The sequence below is a fragment of the Portunus trituberculatus genome, chromosome 47 (genome assembly GCF_017591435.1).
Source record: "Portunus trituberculatus isolate SZX2019 chromosome 47, ASM1759143v1, whole genome shotgun sequence".
NCBI lineage: Eukaryota > Metazoa > Arthropoda > Malacostraca > Decapoda > Portunidae > Portunus > Portunus trituberculatus.
Window position 1 is genome coordinate 35,898,884 of NC_059301.1, and position 20,491 is coordinate 35,919,374.

The window sequence follows — 20,491 nt, forward strand, 5'->3', positions numbered from 1 at the left end:
CAGTTCTGGATATAGATGTAATATCTATACTACTATTCACTTTTGATTTAGAATATCATCTCCTGGTTTCACTTCCACACATATTGCAAAAAGATTGAAAGTACCAGGAATTGGTTTTCTGTGTGATGCGTTCAAGAAAAGAGTAAAGAGTAAAGATATTTTCGCTAAGATTCATAATATTATCTTGGGATAGGTGAGGAGACGTGGAGACCCAGAGCAGCGGAACCCACACCTCTCCCACATAACCATCGTAGACTGCTCAGAGACTGGTATTAACCTTAGAACATCCTACATGGAGCTCTTCATATATTCCTAAAGCTGATCAACAAAAGCGTTATCTAAACTAGTATGTGCCTATTATTACAATGCGTATAATGTTTACAAAAATATGTACAGAGAGAGAGAGAGAGAGAGAGAGAGAGAGGCGTTAGTTTCGTCCGTTCACTAACCTCTACCTTCATAATGTTTCCCAGGCAACCTACTGGTGGTGCTGGTGATGGTGCTGCACAGAAGAATGAGGAGCCACACCAACTTCTTCCTCACCAACCTGGCTGTGGCTGACTTGTGCGTGGCTGTCTTCTGCATCTACCAGAATTTTGCCATGTACGTCATTCAGGAGTAAGTACAACACATTTTTCATCCAGTCTTATGTGATCTAAGTATGTATGTATTCCTGCATGTATAAAACGATTGACTACAAGTAATCTCACGTACTTGAGTGTGTGTTAGACAAACACAAATAGATAATGCCAGTAATCGTAAACATAATATCCTTTTTTGGCCAATTCTTGGAAACACTGAGTTGATCTGAAAACGGGAGAAAATTTTTTGAGACAGGAGAAACCTTACAAACACAACTAGGTTTTGTCAGCAACCGAAGGTATATTATTTTTCTTGGAACATTCATGAAACTATTGAGAAATTAATCTAGAACCAGGTTAAATCGTGTGCCATGGAAGGCCTTTGCTGGAACTAGGACTGAACTTTGACTGAGGGAACATAAGATGCCTAAGAGGTTGTGACCGCAACGATTGTAAAGATTTGTAGCCTTTAACTCACGATCACTATAAACAAAACAAAATAAAACAGTAAAAGGTTGAATCAAGATGATATATTTGCTTTCCCTTATGATTATGTCTATCTAGTTAAAGATTATACTGTCACATTGAAATACATCTCTCACAACACGTCAACGTCTCTCACGTGAAGGATGCATTCAATTACATACTGTTTGCCCTACATTGATACATACATATCCAAGCACTCCGTCACACCATAGCCTCTGGATATAAGAGAGAAAGAACGATTATTCAGGTACACAATTACACTCCCAAGCATTAATCACATCATCGTAGCTCAGGAAGTAAGAGAGAAAGAGCAAGCCGCATATTATTGCTCAATTGAAATCAGTCGTATCTGAACATACTTTCCCCTCAGACTTTGAGTATTAGACATTTTCCTCCACTGTAATAAAAGTCAGTGCCTCGTTTCATCCAAGTAAGCCAAAAAATCAAGAGAGAGAGAGAGAGAAAGGGAGGGAGAATGTGTTTTTTTTTTCTTTTTTTTATGTAGGAGGGAAATCAGTCAAGGGCAACAAAATATATAAAAAAAAAAGACCCGCTTGAAGTGCTGGTTCCCTTAGAGTGTAGTAGGGAATTAGCCAAAATTAAGGAACAAATGTCTTGAAACCTCCCTCTTAAAAGCAGTCAAGGCGTAGGAAAACGAAAATACAGAAGCAGGTAGGGAGTTCCACAGTTTACCAGAGAAAGGTATGAATTTGAGTACTGGTTAACTCTTGCGTCAGAGGGTTGGAAAGAATAGAGGTAAGAGGAAGAAGAAAGCCTTATGCAGAGGGGCCTCAGGATGAGGGAAGGCATGCAGTTAACAAGATAAGTAGAGCAGTTAGCATGAAAATAGCGATAGAAGATACAAAAAGATGCACCATTTCGACGGTGAGAAATAGGCTGAAGACAGTCAGTCAGAGGAGGGGAGTTGATGAAACAAAAAGCTTTTGATTCCACCCTATCTAATAAAACTGTGTGAGTGGAACCCCCACGAACATGCGAAGAGTACTCCATACAGGGGCGGATAAGGCTCTTGTACAGAGTTAGCAGTTGCAGGAGCGAGAAAAGCTGGTGGAGACGCCTCAGAACCCCTAACTTCATAGAAGCTGTTTTAGCAAGAGATGAAATGTGAAGTTTCCAGTTAAGATTATGAGTAAAGGACAGACCGAGGATATTCAGTGTGGAAGAGGGAGACAGTTGAGTGTCATTGAAGAAGAGGAGATAGTTGTCTGGAAGGTTGTGTCGAGTTGATAGATGGAGGAATTGAGTTTTGAGGCATTGAAAACTACTAGATTTTCTCTGCCCCAATCAGAAATCTTAGAAAGATCAGAAGTCAGGCGTTCTGTGGCGTCCCTGCGTGATCTGTTGACTTCCTGAAGGGTTGGTCGTCTCTGAAAGGACGTGGAAAGATGTAGGGTGGTATCATCAGCGTAGGAGTGGATAGGGCAAGAAGTTTGGTTAAGAAGATCATTAATGAATAATAGAGAGTGGGTGACAGGACAGAACCCTGAGGAACACCACTATTAATAGATTTAGAAGAACAGTGGCCGTCTACCACAGCAGCAATAGAACGGTCGGAAAGGAAACTTGAGATAAAGTTGCAGAGAAGGATAGAAACCGTAGGAGGGCAGTTTGAAATCAAAGCTTTATGCCAGACTCTATCAAAAGCTTTTGATATGTCTAACGCAACAGCAAAAGTTTCACCGAAATCTCTAAAAGAGGATGACCAAGACTCAGTAAGGAAAGCCAGAAGATCACCAGTAGAGCGACCTTGACGGAAGCCATACTGGCGATCAGATAGAAGATTGTGAAGTGACAGATGTTTGAGAATCTTCCTATTCAGGATAGATTAAAAACTTTAGACAAGCAAGAGATTAAAGCTATAGGACGGTAGTTTGAGGATTAGAACGGTCACCCTTTTTAGGAACAGGCTGAATGTAGGCAAACTTCCAGCAGGAAGGAAAGGTAGAAGTCGATAGACAAAGTTGAAAGAGTTTGACCATGAAAGGTGTAAGCACGGAATCACAGTTTTTAAGAACAATAGGAGGGACCCCATCAGGTCCATAGGGTTTAGGCCAGCAAGGGCATGGAAAACATCATTACGAAGAATTTTGATTGTAGACATGAAATAGTCAGAGGGAGGAGAGGACAAGCCCAGAATCATCCAAGGTGGAGTTTTTAGCAAAGGTTTGATAGAAGAGTTAAGCTTTAGAGACAGATGAGATGGCAGTGGTGCCCTAAGGCTGAAATAAAGGAGGAAAGATGAAGAAGTAAAGTTATTGAGATGTTTTGGCTAGATGCCAGAAGTCACGAGGGAGTTTGAGTTTGAAAGATTTTGACATTTTCTATTTATGGCAAGTTGAAGAACAGACTTGGCATAATTCCGGGCAGAAATATAAAGCGCATAAGATTCAGGAGATGGAAGGCTGAAGTACCTTTTGTGGGCAACCTCTCTATCATGTATAGCACGAGAACAGGCTGTGTTAAACCAAGGTTTAGAAGGTTTAGGTTGAGAAAAGAATGAGGAATGTACGCCTCCATGCCAGACACTATCACCTCTGTTATGCGTTCAGCACAAAGAGATGGGTCTCTGACACGGAAACAGTAATCATTCCAGGAAAATCAGCATAATACCTCCTCAGGTCCCCCAACTGGCAGAGGCAAAACGCCAGAGGCACCTCGCTTTGGGGATCCTGAGGAGGATTGGAGAAATAGGACAAGATACAGAAATGAGATTGTGATCGGAGGAGCCCAACGGAGAAGATAGGGTGACAGCATAAGCAGAAGGATTAGAGGTGAGGAAGAGATCAAGAATGTTGGGCGTGTCTCCAAGACGGTCAGGAATACGAGTAGGGTGTTGCACCAGTTGCTCTAGGTCATGGAGGATAGCAAAGTTGAAGGCTAGTTCACCAGGATGGTCAGTGAAGGGAGAGGAAAGCCAAAGCTGGTGGTGAACATTGAAATCTCCAAGAATGGAAATCTCAGCGAAAGGGTAGAGGGACAGAATGTGCTCCACTTTGGAAGTTAAATAGTCAAAGAATTTACTATAGTCAGAAGAGTTAGGGGAGAGATAGACAGCACAGATAAATTTAGTTAGAGTGACTATTGAGTCGAAGCCAGATGGTGGAAAACTCGGAAGATTCAAGAGCTTGGCCATGAGAGCAAGTTAAGTCGTTGTGCACATAGAAGTAACATCCAGCTTTAGAACGAAAATGAGAATAGAGAAAGTAGGAGGGAACAGAGAAGAGGCTACTGTCAGTTGCCTTAGACAGCTGTGTTTCGGTGAGGAAAAGAAGAATGAGGTTTAGTAGAGAAGAGGTGGTGTTCCACAGATTGAAAATTAGATCTAAGACCGCGAATGTTGCAGAAGTTAATGTAGAAAAAGTTGAGGAAGGAGTCAAGACATTTAGGGTCGCTAACGAGAGGGTGGAGGACAGGATTCTAGCTTCCATTTTAGGGTAAAATACCCCATAAACTAGGCTTCCATAATTGGACCCTTCTTAGGGTAGTGTTTAGGGTAATGCATAAACTAGGGTAATTTTAGGGTAATCTGCCGTCCTATGGATAGGTGTGCTTGGAATGGTGCCAATCTGGTGGCAGGCTGGTTCTCTTTCATGTTCGATTCATGTACACAATCATCCCCGTGACTTGTATCATCCCTTCACCCCCCCACCCCATCCCCTTTCTCCCCAGTCTCCACTCACCCGTCTACTACGCGTACACGTTTTGGACCTTCGGACGGTTAGATCACAGTTCACACAGAGTCAGTCACTTGCGAGGACGAGTCCACACAGAGCAGCCGCAGTAGTGGCTGTAGTCCTGTGTGTGTGTGTTTGGGGGGGGGCAATATTTAAACTTATGTATGATAAGAGTGCATTAATCAACAATTAATGGGCAACTTCGACAATCTAGGGTAAAACACTCGAATCTAGGGTAAAATCGACAAAAATCTAGGGTAAGATTTCATCAACTCATGGAAGCACTGGTTGAGGAAGACCGGCCAGCTACCACGCCTGTGATACCCACACAGGACTACCCAAGGGCTCATAAGGATCCATAGATTTTCGTGGCCTCTTTAGAATCCTTATGAGCCCTGGGGTAGTCCTGTGCCAGGAGGGAGGGCAGGTTGAGTGTTGTGATGGCCAGGGCGGAGAGCCGGGAGCGTAATGCAGTATGTTGAGAGAGGAGGTGTGGGCAATGAAGCAAGAAATGTTCCATGGCCTCAAGGGTATTCCTATACCAAGGGCAGAAGTGGTCACGAGACAGTCGACGCATGCGATGCAAGTAAGGAGTATGGTGTGGCCCAGGCAGAGGCGGACAGAAAACACACATATATATATATATATATATATATATATATATATATATATATATATATATATATATATATATATATATAGATAGATAGATATAGATAGATAGATAGATATATATATATATATATATATATATATATATATATATATATATATATATATATATATATAGATAGATAGATAGATAGATATAGATATATATATATATATATATATATATATATATATATATATATATATATATATAGATAGATAGATATATATATATATATATATATATATATATATATATATATATATATATATATATATATACATGTTTTATACATGTTTTATTTGCCTTATAAGTTCATAACCACGAGAGAATGCACGGAAAAATAGGGGGTGGGGGAAGAAGCATGGTAGAAATTTTAAGTTACTCCTAACTACGTTTTCTATGAAAGTATTCGCTTCCAACAGATGGCAGCACCGTCGCTGCCCTCCAAACTTTAACCCACACCAAAACTTCCTTTCTGTATATTCCTTGCAAATCTAGTCTCTGGGAAGCCATAATATTACGAAAAGTTGACTACATAGGTTGGCTATAGGTGACATGCTTGGATTCACACCAGCAGTATCACTACCCTTCACCTCCAGAAGCGTGACAGTAAACACGAGGTAGTGGTGAAGAGGAAGGAGAAAGTATTTAGACCAAGATTACGAGGAAGCGCGTGTTTAAAGGACGGACATGGGATCTTTAAACTTTAAGGTCCTCTCCTGAAAAACTTTTTTTTTTCATTCAGAAACCTACTATTTTGTTAGTTTTTAACCAAAACTAGTGTCCCCATTCTTTCTTTAAAATTAAATAAATATATTTAATTTCAAAAATTTTCTAATTTTATTTTTTCTCAAAATCACCGGGTTGTCAGAAAACTTGTAGGTAAGTAATATTTACACCAAGATGGAGAGTATTTCGGAAAAATTTTATTCAGGAAATTGTTCTACAATAGTTCCTCCTTCAAAAAAACACAGAGAACAAAGTGCTCAAAAATTATTCAATAGAGTAAGGAAACAAAAGTAATGCATAAAATTTGCATAAATATTCGTTACTCTAAGTGATTTTCATAATTTACTAAGGCAGAACATGAATTATACTTCATTATATAAGGGATTTATCCATAAGCTAACCAAAGCAGTAGATCGCATTCTTATGTTCAGCACAAGAGTAAAATTGGCGACGCATCCTTACATTACCTAAGGCTCCCTAACAATAATATTCCACAGTAACATTAGCCAGACTAACTGCCCGTTATCTGTCATCTCTCACTTCTTTCCTTCTTTCCAAACTATATCTTCCTCCTCTCCCAACTCCTGTGCTCCTTTTTACTTCCTGAAAAAATATATATATTTTATATAGCCGCTGAAGAATGGTCCAGGATCAGAAATCGCGATCTGGCGAAGATGATATCCTTCGGGAAAATCATCAATATGCTCACTAAAGAGAATAAGACACTCTTAGATAAAAAAAAAAAAATAATAATTTATTAAAGAAAATAATCAACGATGAATTAAGTATCACTTTTAAATATATATATATATATATATATATATATATATATATATATATATATATATATATATATATATATATATATATATATATATATATATATATATATATATATATATATATATATATATATATATATATATATATATATATATATATATATATATATATATATATATATATATATATATATATATATATATATATATATATATATATATATATATATATATATATATATATATATATATATATATATATATATATATATATATATATATATATATATATATATATATATATATATATATATATATATATATATATATATATATATATATATATATATATATATATATATATATATATATATATATATATATATATATATATATATATATATATATATATATATATATATATATATATATATATATATATATATATATATATATATATATATATATATATATATATATATATATATATATATATATATATATATATATATATATATATATATATATATATATATATATATATATATATATATATATATATATATATATATATATATATATATATATATATATATATATATATATATATATATATATATATATATATATATATATATATATATATATATATATATATATATATATATATATATATATATATATATATATATATATATATATATATATATATATATATATATATATATATATATATATATATATAGCTAGTTAGATAGATAAATAGATAAACAAAAAGATAGACAGATAGATAGACCGATAGAGAGATGGCTGGCCACACAGAAGCAGCTATTGGTGGTTAGTTCCCGCCAATGTATACTGGTCATAAATGGAACATAACATATAGTTAAGTTTGTCGGAATAACGCTGTTACTGCGATAAAGATGGATTCATTTGTGATGGTATTGGTACGAGGAAGTCTTGCTAGTTGCTGCTCTATATATTCTTAATAAAGAAGAAAATTTCGAAGATTACTTCACCTCACAAAATACTATACCGTTGATTAGCTTCACTAGAAAGGCAGACAATGCTCTGGAATTGAACGTTGAAATATATGCTTACAGTCAGTTTGCTGTGCTACCCGTGACACCACAGTGCGCTTAGAAATACATCAGAAATATATGTTGTGGATCGCATGCAGTATTTCCAAGCCAATTTATATATATATATATATATATATATATATATATATATATATATATATATATATATATATATATATATGGATATATATTAGAAATATTATATTATTTATATATACGTGCATATCAAGCACCCGGAGCGAGAAGCGAAGAAATATCGATATGTCTGTGTGATTTATGTATAATATTCATTGTTATGCATTAGATAGTTATCTGTCCTTCTGGGTCGTTTATTTCATCACACAACACTTGTCCCACTATTAAAACAGTGGATGACAAGGGACACATTGGCTTTCAAAAAATCAAATATGTTGATGAATAATTAACTCGTGTAATTCAATATAAACTGTTCCTTTGTGGATGGGTTTACTTAGCGTGTGTGTGTGTGTGTGTGTGTGTGGTGGGTGGGTGGGTGTGGGTGTGTGTGTGTCCGGATTTTCTGACGCACACAAAAAAAAATTGATTTCTTTTTAAAACTATTATTTCCATTGACGGCTCATTCCTAAAGCGAACGTAAGAAATACAAATGGAAAACATGTAGCTGGGATGAGCATAGTCACCACCAGCCAGCCACCCACCCAATCTGTTTACCCGTGCGTGTTATTTAAGGTCTTCGCACTTCCCACCGCCCTCCCGCAGCTGCCTTGACGTATACATAATTATAATTAGGTTGAACGGTGGCACCCGCGTGGGCGGGGAGCCGACGCATTTATCAGTGGTGTGTGCACGTCTGAAACACGCCTGGTGGAAAGAGAAACTCACCCACTTCTGGCTGAGCAATGAAAACTGAACCAGCTTAATTACGTTAGACACACCAGACGTTTGAAAACATTAACAATTATCTCATTCACAGTGATGAGGTGGACTGGCCTGGGCTGGGCTGGTCGTTCCTCCTTCCCTCACTCATTCACTCAGTCTGCCAAAGCAGGTAACGGTTTTGACCTCCAGCCCTCCACGACTAAAATTAATTCAAGCGCAATATAACAGTCAGTGCTCTCTCTCTCTCTCTCTCTCTCTCTCTCTCTCTCTCTCTCTCTCTCTCTCTCTCTCTCTCTCTCTCTCTCTCTCTCTCTCTCTCCGAAACGTCTGACATATCGCTTAATTTAATGTTATGATGATTAAGTTGTATTCTATTCAGTAAAAATTATTTGAGGTTGGCACACGTGCTGTAGTGCTGTCTTGTAGCTGCTGAGTGCTGGGAGAGGTGGGCGTTTGTCTGTTAGTCGGGTCTTATTATTAAGCCGTTTCTTTTAAGTCATGCTAAATGATATGTCTGTTTATCCTGCTTACGGTTTATTGTTTTTTACGTAAATAGAAACTATAAACTCGTATTTCCCCATCTCCGCTGCTTATTCGCTTTATGATATTCTTTACAGCAGATATGAATTATTTACACGTTTGGATAAACGATTTGTGCACTAACTTTTGTACACAGAAGATGTAAATTCTGACCCTTTACTGACCTCGGGCAACCACTTCAAATATCGCCGCTACTACATAAGTATCGTATGTAATGATAGGTTACGACGTTGAAAGTCTTCAACTTAACCTAGACCTGTATGCTTATTTCTTCTTTCATATAGGGAATATTTCTAAGAAGTAACAGTTGGTTAATCAGAATTGTGTGGATGTTTATTAGATTTGATGTAGAATCCTATTAAATTGCACTGGAAACGTGAAAACCCTCGAAATGCACAATATTACAAATCAGAGCAAGTTAAATGTTTCCAAGTTATCTGAAAGTATACTCTAAGACTCAGCGATGTCATTGCAACGTAACACGAGTGGGAAATGAAAACGTACACGTGTTTCTTCTTCATCGTATAACAGTGTAAAGCGTAGTGTTGAATGGCGAAGAAACTATAGCTATCAAAACTTGGACAAGAAAAAAAGAATAGGCAGAAGCCCATAATAGTCTTCACGTCGCTCCTACTTATCTTCTCGCAGTCCCCCCCCCCCAACCAGTAGTAGGCTATGTAGTTGTTATATGATTTATGAGAGGAAAACAGTAACTCGAAAGCTATAAAATCTCATTGTTTAAACTTTACCATTCCGGGAAATAAACAGTAGGTTTCCTCATTTCCCGAGTTATTTGTTTTATGCCAAATGCTGCTTATCAGCTGGATTTCATTAGTGCTGCCAGTGTGGGGAGGAGGGAGTGGAACCGATAAGGATAACTAGATCTTTGCACCCTTAATAACAATAATAACAACAACATTGGTGCTGTCAGCCCCCATGCAGCATCAGCGCTCCCACTGTCAAGACAGGCTCTTTCATGCACATATATGCTGCCAATCATTCCAGCTGTGAAATAAAAATTTGTGAATAGCCACGACAGAGAGAAACCACATTTACTGAATTCCCTTTTATTTTGGACATTAATGACTGATAGTATGATAATGGTGGTGGTGTTGGTGACAGTATTGGTCACAATATCAACAAAGATCTTGTAATTTTCTATTGATCTCTGCTATCAGTTAGTTGTCACCTTACGAACAGGCAACTTTTTTCACTGTCTGCTTCAGCTACGCAGCCTGTTCTTATTCCATTGCCCTGTCCTCCCCTTTTCGGTTTTCTTTAAAATAGTCATACAGTCGTCTCAGTAGCTATATTCTATTTATTAATAATCTTACTGAAACCTTGAGTTTTCATATTTTTTGCCTACGATATACTACCATCACCACCATTACCACAAGTACCAACACCAACACCACTACCACCATTTTGGCCCAAGATGTGTCCACTCTCCTTGGAATTTCACGCCATTAATCTCGCTGTTGGAAGTATTGGCCACATCGATCCCAAGCATCATTAGTGGGTGACACTGAAATCCATTCCCTAGCCACCGTGGTCCCACTTACTGGAGTAAGAATAAAAATTCTTGCGTTCTTCAAAATTCTGCTCTTTGATACATAGAATGATTTAGAATAGTCATAAACATACAATTATTTTAAATTATCCATACAATACCGAAAGACAATGTTACTTTTATATCTTACGTGCTACACTGGCTCTCTCTCTCTCTCTCTCTCTCTCTCTCTCTCTCTCTCTCTCTCTCTCTCTCTCTCTCTAATTCACTACCACGGTCGTCTGCTGGTCACCCAGCCAGTCTTCCCCATCACGGAGCGAGCTCAGAGCTCATAGACCGATCTTCGGGTAGGACTGAGACCACAACATACTCCACACACCGGGAAAGCGAGGCCACAACCCCTCGAGTTACATCCCGTACCTATTTACTGCTAGGTGAACAGGGGCTACACATTAAAAGGCTCTGTGTTTGTGTGTGTAATTTACCTCGGTTGCCTGCTGGTCACCCAGCCAGTCTTCCCCATTACGGAGCGAGCTCAGAGCTCATAGACCGATCTTCGGGAAGGACTCAGACCACAACACACTCCACACACGAGTAAAGCGAGGCCACAACCCCTTGAGTTACATCCCATACCTATTTACTGCTAGGTGAACAGGGGCCACACATTAAGAGGCTTGCCCATTTGCCTCGCCGCACCAGGACTCGAACCCGGCCCTCTCGATTGTGAGTCGAGCGTGCTAACCACTACACTACGCGGTGTGTGTGTGTGTGTGTGTGTGTGTGTGTGTGTGTGTGTGTGTGTGTGTGTGTGTGTGTGTGTTTGGGAGGGGGACTACTCATTAATAAAACGAAAGACTGATAGAAATAAATTGAAAAATTAAATATCATTGTGCCCAGCTGAGTTTGCCTGGAATAGATTGAACAGCCAACGCAGATAAGTGGACAAGGTTCATGGAGATACCTTTGTCATGTTGCAGTAATAGAAGTTAAGTGCAATCATATCCTCTTGTCACTCCCTCACTTCAGTTCCATCGTCTATGCCACTTTTAACTTTCCATTTGCTCGCCTTCCTACTCTCCCTTTTTCTTTCATCACAGATAGTCCATAAAAATGATATTGATGATTGTACTGGCAATGGTGGTAGTGATAGTACGATGTTGCTTCTGTTTACATTAATCTCACACTAGAAGAATTAATGTAAGTAATATGGATTGAGCTTTAATTTGGGATAAAGTAGTATAAAGTTGAATATCGAGGTTTATTATCAGTGAAGGAAGAAATCTACGTACTGTTCATTTTGCACTTATTATGGTCAGCAACTGTAGAGAGATGGTCAGACAGACAGACAGGACAGATAGACAGACAGACGGCTCGGGGCAGTAATTTTCTACCCGGTGTTCCTTACAGACCAGATTATTGAAGCAAGTACCCACCTCCCTAAGCCTCTTCGGCCTTCCCACATTTCACGCGACAATGCACGCCCTCCTCCGCCTTCATCATCATCCAATAACAACAACAATGATGATAATGACAATGATAATAATGATAATAATCAGCTTTATTAAATTTAAAATTTAAACGAAAATGTGCTTAATCAACGTAAACTACATGTATATTTAAAAAGATAAATAAATAAAATCCTTTGAAAAGACTATTATTTATATACGTATATCAAGACAATACACAATTAAAAGTGGACATGTACTCTCAACAACATGCAGCTTGTGTCCATTTGCTGAAGACACTACTTGTTTGTCTGAATAATTAACATACACGAGGCTTTTGACTTGTAATACCTGACACTTCATACCTGAGAGGCAGACTGACACACCTCTTGGGTTCAATTCAGTAAAACTTTTAATACACAATACGAATACAGCCCGAAAATTATACTGCACTACCCTCCAATGTTAAGAGAAGAGAGAGAGAGAGAGAGAGAGAGAGAGAGAGAGAGAGAGAATTAGAAAATATCAGTAGCCATAGTAGTAGTTGTAGTAGTAATAGTAGTAGTAGTAGTAGTCATAGTAGTAGTAGTAGTAGTAGTAGTAGTATTAGTGGTGGTGGTGGTGGTGATAGCAGCAGTAATGGCAACAGTCAATCAATCAGTCAGTCAGTCATAACATAGCCAGCCATCTCACAATCTCTCCTCTTCACCAACAGCTGGTATTTTGGCAAGTTCCTGTGCTTGATGTATCAGTTCGTAAACCAGCTGAGCTACACGGCCTCCGTCATCATTCTGGTAGTGGTGAGCGGCGAGCGGTATCTGGCCATCGTGGAGCCGCTCAGGGCTAAGAGTCTCCTCACCCGCAGAAACATGATCGTGAGTCTTGAGGTGTTCTGTACCTGCCTTTCTGTCTAGTTTGTTAAATCTATTCAACTTTTGTTTTAGCACTCTCCTATTTTCTTTTCTATTTTTTTTTTTTTTTTTTTGTAGAAATATTCATATCCTTCTTGATCTGCAAACATTGAGTTTAAACAATACATTTATACTCATTCTTACACTCTTCTATCCTCTTCTGAAAGTTATCCATTTGTCTGGCTTGCTGCATTTATTCCTTTTTTTTTTTAAGTAAATAATGTTCATATCCTTATAGTCTTATTTCCTTAAACTCAAACATTCCTTTTCTTTACTGTAAGTTACATGATTTTAAACAATATTCTATTCTTATATCTTGCACTCTTTTTATCTTCTCAAAATTATTCTTGATATAAGAGGATTGATATCGAGAATTAAATCAAATTATATATTTTTTATCCGTACATTCTTATTTTTCTATTCTCAAATTTGACTCAAATTTGAATCAACATCTTTAAGTAAACAGTATACTTATTCTTACATATATATCCTTATATCTTTTCTCCCTCTTTTTATATCTAATCTTAATGCAAACTACTTCCTTATTCTTTCAATCTTATCTCTTCTTCCTTTAAAAATTATTTTTAAGTTCTCTGGTCTTAAGTAGCATTCTACCAGGTGAGCAATTGCACTAATCACACACACTCCTGAAGATTTGCCGAATTCACTGTTCTGTTATTCCCTCGAGTGCAGTTACTCCTCCCTCGTGACCGTCTCCAGGGTCCCGGGCGCTCAGTTAAATGAACGGCTCTCATTTCGTTTCCAACTGTTTCGATATTTTTTTCACCAATGTGAGTGAAGCTAATCTGTCTTTTAAGCGTTAGTTAGTTTTGTATTGTTTTTTTTTTTTTTTTTTCTTTTTTAATTGATACACCAACCATACACACACACACACACACACACACACACACACACACACACACACACACACACACACACACACTACACACCGCGTAGTGTAGTGGTTAGCACGCTCGACTCACAATCGAGAGGGCCGGGTTCGAGTCTCGGTAAGTGGCGAGGCAAATGGGCAAGCCTCTTAATGTGTGGCCCTGTTCACCTAGCAGTAAATAGGTACGGGATGTAACTCGAGGGGTTGTGGCCTCGCTTTCCCGGTGGGTGTTGTGTGTTAATGTGGTCTCAGTCCTACCCGAAGATCGGTCTATGAGCTCGGAGCTCGCTCCGTAATGGGGAAGACTGGCTGGATGACCAGCAAACGACCGAGGTGAATTACACACACACCGCGTAGTGTAGTGGTTAGTACGCTTGACTCACAATCGAGAGGGCCGGGTTCGAGTCCCGGAAAGCGGCGAGGCAAATGGGCAAACCTCTTAATGTGTGGCCCCTGTTCACCTAGCAGTAAATAGGTATGGGATGTAACTCGAGGGGTTGTGTCCTCGCTGTCCCGGTGTGTGTTGTGTGTTGATGTGGTCTCAGTCCTACCCGAAGATCGGTCTATGAGCTCTGGGCTAGCTCCGCAATTGGGAAGACTGGCTGGGTGACCAGCAGGCGACCGAGGAGGTGAATTACACACACACACACACCCACACACACACACAACGCCCGGTAGCTCAGTGGTTAGAGGGCTGGCTTCACAAGCCAGAGGACTGGGGTTCGATTCCCCGGCCGGGTGGAGATATTTGGGTGTGTCTCCTTTCACGTGTAGCCCCTGTTCACCTAGCAGTGAGTAGGTACGGGATGTAAATCGAGGAGTTGTGACCTTGTTGTCCCGGTGTGTGGTGTGTGCCTGGTCTCAGGCCTATCCGAAGATCGGAAATAATGAGCTCTGAGCTCGTTCCGTAGGGTAACGTCTGGCTGTCTCGTCAGAGACTGCAGCAGATCAAACAGTGAAACACACACACAAAGCGTAGTGTAGTGGTTAGCACGCTCGACTCACAATCGAGAGGGCCGGGTTCGAGTCCCGGTAGGCGGCGAGGCAAATGGGCAAGCCTCTTAATGTGTGGCCCCTGTTCACCTAGCAGTAAATAGGTATGGGATGTAACTCGAGGGGTTGTGGCCTCGCTTTCCCGGTGTGTGTTGTGTGTTGATGTGGTCTCAGTCCTACCCGAAGATCGATCTATGAGCTCTGAGGTCGCTTCGTAATGGGGAAGACTGGCTGGGTGATCAGCAGACGACCGAGGTGAATTACACACTCAGACACACACACACACAAGAGAGAGAGAGAGAGAGAGAGAGAAAGTCGTAGTCAGTCTTTAGTCTTTACCGTGTGTGTGTGTGTGTGTGTGTGTGTGTGTGTGTAATTCACCTCGGTCGTCTGCTGGTCACCCAGTCAGTCTCTCCCATTACGGAGCGAGCTCAGAGCTCATAGACCGATCTTCGTGTAGGACTGAGACCACATCAACACACAACACACACAGGGAAAGAGAGGCCACAACCCCTCGAGTTACATCCCGCACCTATTTACTGCTAGGTGAACAGGGGCCACACATTAAGAGGCTTGCCCATTTGCCTCGCCGCTTACCGGGACTCGAACCCGGCCCTCTCGGTTGTGAGTCGAGAGTGCTAACCACTACACTACGTGTGTGTGTGTGTGTGTGTGTGTGTGTGTGTGTGTGTGTGTGTGTGTGTGCTGGTGTCTGCAGTATATGGTAGGTGCATCAGTTGACGTAGAACATAAGTCAAACCATTCACAATTTAGAAATATAAGAGCTAGCTTAAGTTAATGGAGCCGAAAACCTGAAGTAGTTTGACAGGCAGCCCCCATTTAACAATGACGCATCGATTTCGCAATGACGGAAAACACGCTGCAATCTGTCTGCATTATTCTCGAACGTCACACTCCTACAGCTCCTGCATGTTTCATTTTCACCATGCCATTGATTATATATCTTGTAGGTCTTCCCATGCTTACTTCTGTGGTCTTTCCAGGTAACGATGGCTCTTGTGTGGGTCGTCTCTGCTCTGTACTCTTGTCCTCGCCTCCTTTACTTCACGGTAAGTCTTTTCAGCCCATGATAGAGAGAGAGAGAGAGTGTGTGTGGTTGCAATAGTGTAAAATTTACACTGTAAATCATATGCTTTATGTGATAACTAAAGGCTGTAATTTGGTGTACAGGTGCAGGAGTATCCAGTGGAGGGAGGCGGCACGGAGGCCATGTGTCTGCTGAGGCGGGATCAGTTTGACACCCGCATCTGGGACGTGGTGAGCCTGACGCTGCTGTACCTGCTGCCGCTCGCCCTGCTGTCACTGCTGTATGCTCGCATTGCTCAAACACTGTGGCGCTCCGGACGTCAGCTCGCCGCCGCCGCCTCTCCTTATCCTTCCACGGCTGCAGCGGCGGCTGCTGACTACGCCACCTTCAAGACACAGCACACCGCTTCCGTCAGCTCCAGTTCCAGCAGTGGCGGCGTGGAAGGCCCCGGCATGGAAGGTGACGGGACGCCACGCAGCCATTGTAGAGAACAGAAATCACACGTGGCCCGCGGCTCAGTCAAGTCCATCATGTCCACGTACGTTTCCATGGCATCCATGCGGGACGAAGGGTCGAGGATCAACCACGCGTCCCCTGACATCATTCCTCTGTCTCCTCGCAACCAAGGCAGAGGCGACGGCACCACCATCATCAGGAGAGCCTCTCCCCGAGTGCCGTGCCGCTCCATGCACCTCCACCCGTCACCACTAGTTTTACGTGCTCGGCGCAATGTTATCAACATGCTGGTGGTGGTAGTGGTAAGCTTCGCCGCCTGCTCGCTGCCCTTCCACACCCGCAAGATGCTGCAATACTACTGGGCCAGCTATAACCACAATTCCGATGCCTCCTACATCATCACCCCCGTCACCTTTCTCCTCATGTACGCCAACTCCGCCGTCAACCCAATCCTGTACACGTTCATGAGCCGCAAGTTCCGCACTTCGTCTCGTGACCTGCTCACCTGCCGCCTGTGGCAGGCCCGGCGGCCGCGCCCTCCCCGGCCCACTGTGGTGGCGAGACTCATCGGACGAGATAAGGTGGTCACTCACATGGTGTGAGTCGCCTTGCGTTGTCTTGACAGTGCAAAGTATTATATAGTTTATCGGTATTTTTTAAGCTACTTCACACATGCGTACGTATACGTGGGGTGCGCGTCTCGTTACAAATATTTCATCTGCACGTAAACGTAAACACTGCATTAGTTAGAATATTTCATGATGTCCTGAAAATTATGTGGTATTGAAAACAGTGAAGATTTCTTGCATTGTAAACAATTATGGTGGGATCTCCTTATTAGTGTCAAAGAAAGTGCCAAAGGGCCGCCGTGGTACAGTGGAACCATGCGTGCTTTGGGGTCCGAAGGGTCTCCAAGCGCACGGGTTCGAATCCTGTCCACGGTCCGAGTGTAGGTTGGGCTTCCTCACTCGGGGCAACGGTTTCCTAGCGGGTGGGCTTTGAGATAGGAGGTACCCTAAAAAGTAGCCCCTTTAGGCCATAAACTCCCGTGAAAAGCCCACATGGTAAAAAAAAAAAAAATGCCAGAAGACTCAGTAAGTTTCCGTGCGTCTGTTTAACAAAGACCAACATTCAGGAGTGTCTAGTCTGCCACACACAGAGGGAGTGACGGCAACACTCAATCTTGTGTAGAAATGTTACGGAACCTGGAGACGGGAAAACTGGATGATAATACAGTGGTATGTACGTGAACTTGACTTGAAACAATAACTTTTAAGTAAGAAAAAGAAAAAGAGCAAACACCACATTTTCCTTTTATTCATGCAGTGCCCCATACTGTGTAAGATATATATATATATATATATATATATATATATATATATATATATATATATATATATATATATATATATATATATCGTGAAATAAGGTGGAAGTGAAACATCTTGCGACTGGTTTTGTTATGGACTGTACAGCTGACGAAGTGATTGAAATGAGAACAAGCGTGGAGATCGTGGAGACTTTTACATCTCATTCAATATCAAAGTGCAGTTTACGGGTACAGGATCACGAACATAAAGGTGCATGCAAGATATATTTGTACAGACGACTTTCTGATGTTAAGGAGTTTATCAAAATACATAGTCTATTTGTTAACTGTCTGGAATGTATGTATGCATGTGCATGGGTATATCATAATTCGTTCTTCTGTGTTTACATATTCTAAAATTGAGTCGTTTTCAATGGTTATACTTTCTTTCCGTACTACCTGACACTGAGCACTATCCACGACATGCCGTCACTTATACCAATTCCTTTAACAGATTACGTCACTTCATTTAATACAATACAACACTCAGTCATTCCACTTAACATAACAAAGAACTCTATTGAAATAGGATAAAACTACGTCACTGCATCCATTACAATGCATAACGTCATGCAACATAGCACCTCTTCTTTACAACATGCAACACATGACATTGTCAAGCCATGTTACACAATAGTAAAGAAAATTGTCAAAATATCATCCTAGAAAAGTACTTCTTGCAAACTTTAGTTCTCGATTGGCTGCGTTGAAAGTTTGCTGAATGGAGGTAGAATCTGCAGCAAAGGGGCTCTCTATATCAGTACCTATTTATTTTATACGTTCATTCATTTTATATATTTCTATTTCAATCCTAAAATCCACTTGGATTTTCCTCTCAAACTTGTATTTTTCGATATCACTGTATCCAACATATTTTACAACAATCAGACAACGAAAGTAACTTTTATCTGTACTAGTCGTTTATAACATGAAGCATAACAACCACAGTGGTCACATTGAGAAGATACATGTACGTTATATGATGGTATGTTGGTTGAGTGGTCAATATCATACCATCTGGAGTTGATCACCATGATTATTGCATCTGTCAAGATTTATCATAATACCTGAAATAAATTTACATTTCATTCGACTTTGTTTTGTGAAATACTTCACTATAAACCAGCTAAATTTGGGCCCGTCTTAAGCAATGGTTAGCGTTCATGGACGTTGCCTTGGTGAACGTGAACTGTGTGTGTCATATATTTTTTTTTCTGTCTTTCAAAAGAAGTAGCTTGTCTTGCATCTCCTTACCTTACCTTTCCTATCTTACCATATCTTACCTTACTTTACCTTACCTTACCTTACCTTACCTTACCTTACCTTACCTTCCTGTATAGATCACTATGTGCTTTGCCTTAACCTCAACCTTATCTGAAAATAGGTAAGTCCTTTCAACTCTTTGGAAATTAATAGAAGACTTATGTTATAGGTGAGCGAATTGAACTTGATTAATGAAAACTATAAGCACCAGGTAGATTAGGTCATTTGGTGCTATGGACTAAGGAGATTAGGATTTTGGAGGTTGATGGTGTGTGGATGCCATCATTGTAATATTACCTAGGCCCTAGGGTGTTGTTATGGTTAGGTTGTTAGAGTAGGAGTTCATATTGAGTGGAAGAGATTAGTTTGTAAGAGGTGATGTTATCTGGATTCAAAGTGGAGGATGCAGAGATGGAGTGAGAAGAGTATAGAAATGGATAGGTATAGGTATATGTGGTTGTGTTAAAAGGTTTCTTGTAGGCAAATTATTTGGGACTTATATTTTTAAATAAGGTAGCGAAAGTTATTTCTATGGATACAAAAGCCACGTATATTCCACTGAAGGACGGATATTGAGGCCATTATAGGAAAGAAAAAAATAAGCGAAATGTGATAATGGTTGGAATTGTTGAGCTGGTGACGGGTGTGAGGGTTGAACTACAGTTTGGAAGAAGAGAGGGAGGGGGGGGATCAGTACTAAAGGAAGTAAGGTCAGGTAAAAAGTGATCTGGAAAGAGAAAGGGTATGGATTGGATAGATTCTCGAGTATATCCAGGTGGTAAGGGAAGGTCAAGAAACGTAGTTTGGGTAGTTAAAAAGGAACAAGTAGAGTGGTAAGGGGAGGATGCACTAGTAGTTGGGAGAGAGTTGAATTGAGGATCAGGAGGTGAGGGAAGGAGGGAAGACTGAGTTAAGGTTTCAATGGCCTCCATCGTTTCAACAGGAAGATCAATGAGGGGAGGTGAGTGAGTTAGTGATTAGAATAAGATGCCGTAACAGCCAATCAATGAGGGGGGCTATGACAGCTGCAGGTGTTAGTCTCTGGAGATAGTATGGGAGTGGGAGGAAGGTTTTGAGGTGGATGGGGAACTTTTGCTGTGGTACTAAGGATTGCGTCAGTATCAGAGGGTGGTTGAGGAGTCAGAGGAAGATTTTGAGGGGGATGAAACTCTGCCGTAGTGTGTTTTTTTGCCTCA

General features: G+C 40.2%; 1 protein-coding gene across 2 annotated transcripts in view; it reads left to right on the forward strand.

The window, feature by feature from the left end:
• LOC123520780 (trissin receptor-like) overlaps positions 1 to 19,115 on the forward strand; it is a 317,228-nt gene extending 298,113 nt beyond the window's left edge. For both annotated transcript variants that reach the window (XM_045283366.1, XM_045283367.1), the window contains 4 exons: positions 474 to 618; positions 13,079 to 13,238; positions 16,164 to 16,229; positions 16,351 to 19,115. In XM_045283366.1, the coding sequence (XP_045139301.1) occupies positions 474 to 618; positions 13,079 to 13,238; positions 16,164 to 16,229; positions 16,351 to 17,265 (1,286 nt within the window). In that variant the 3' untranslated portion in view covers positions 17,266 to 19,115. The remainder of the gene's footprint in view (positions 1 to 473; positions 619 to 13,078; positions 13,239 to 16,163; positions 16,230 to 16,350) is intronic.
• The last annotated feature ends 1,376 nt before the right edge of the window (positions 19,116 to 20,491 follow it).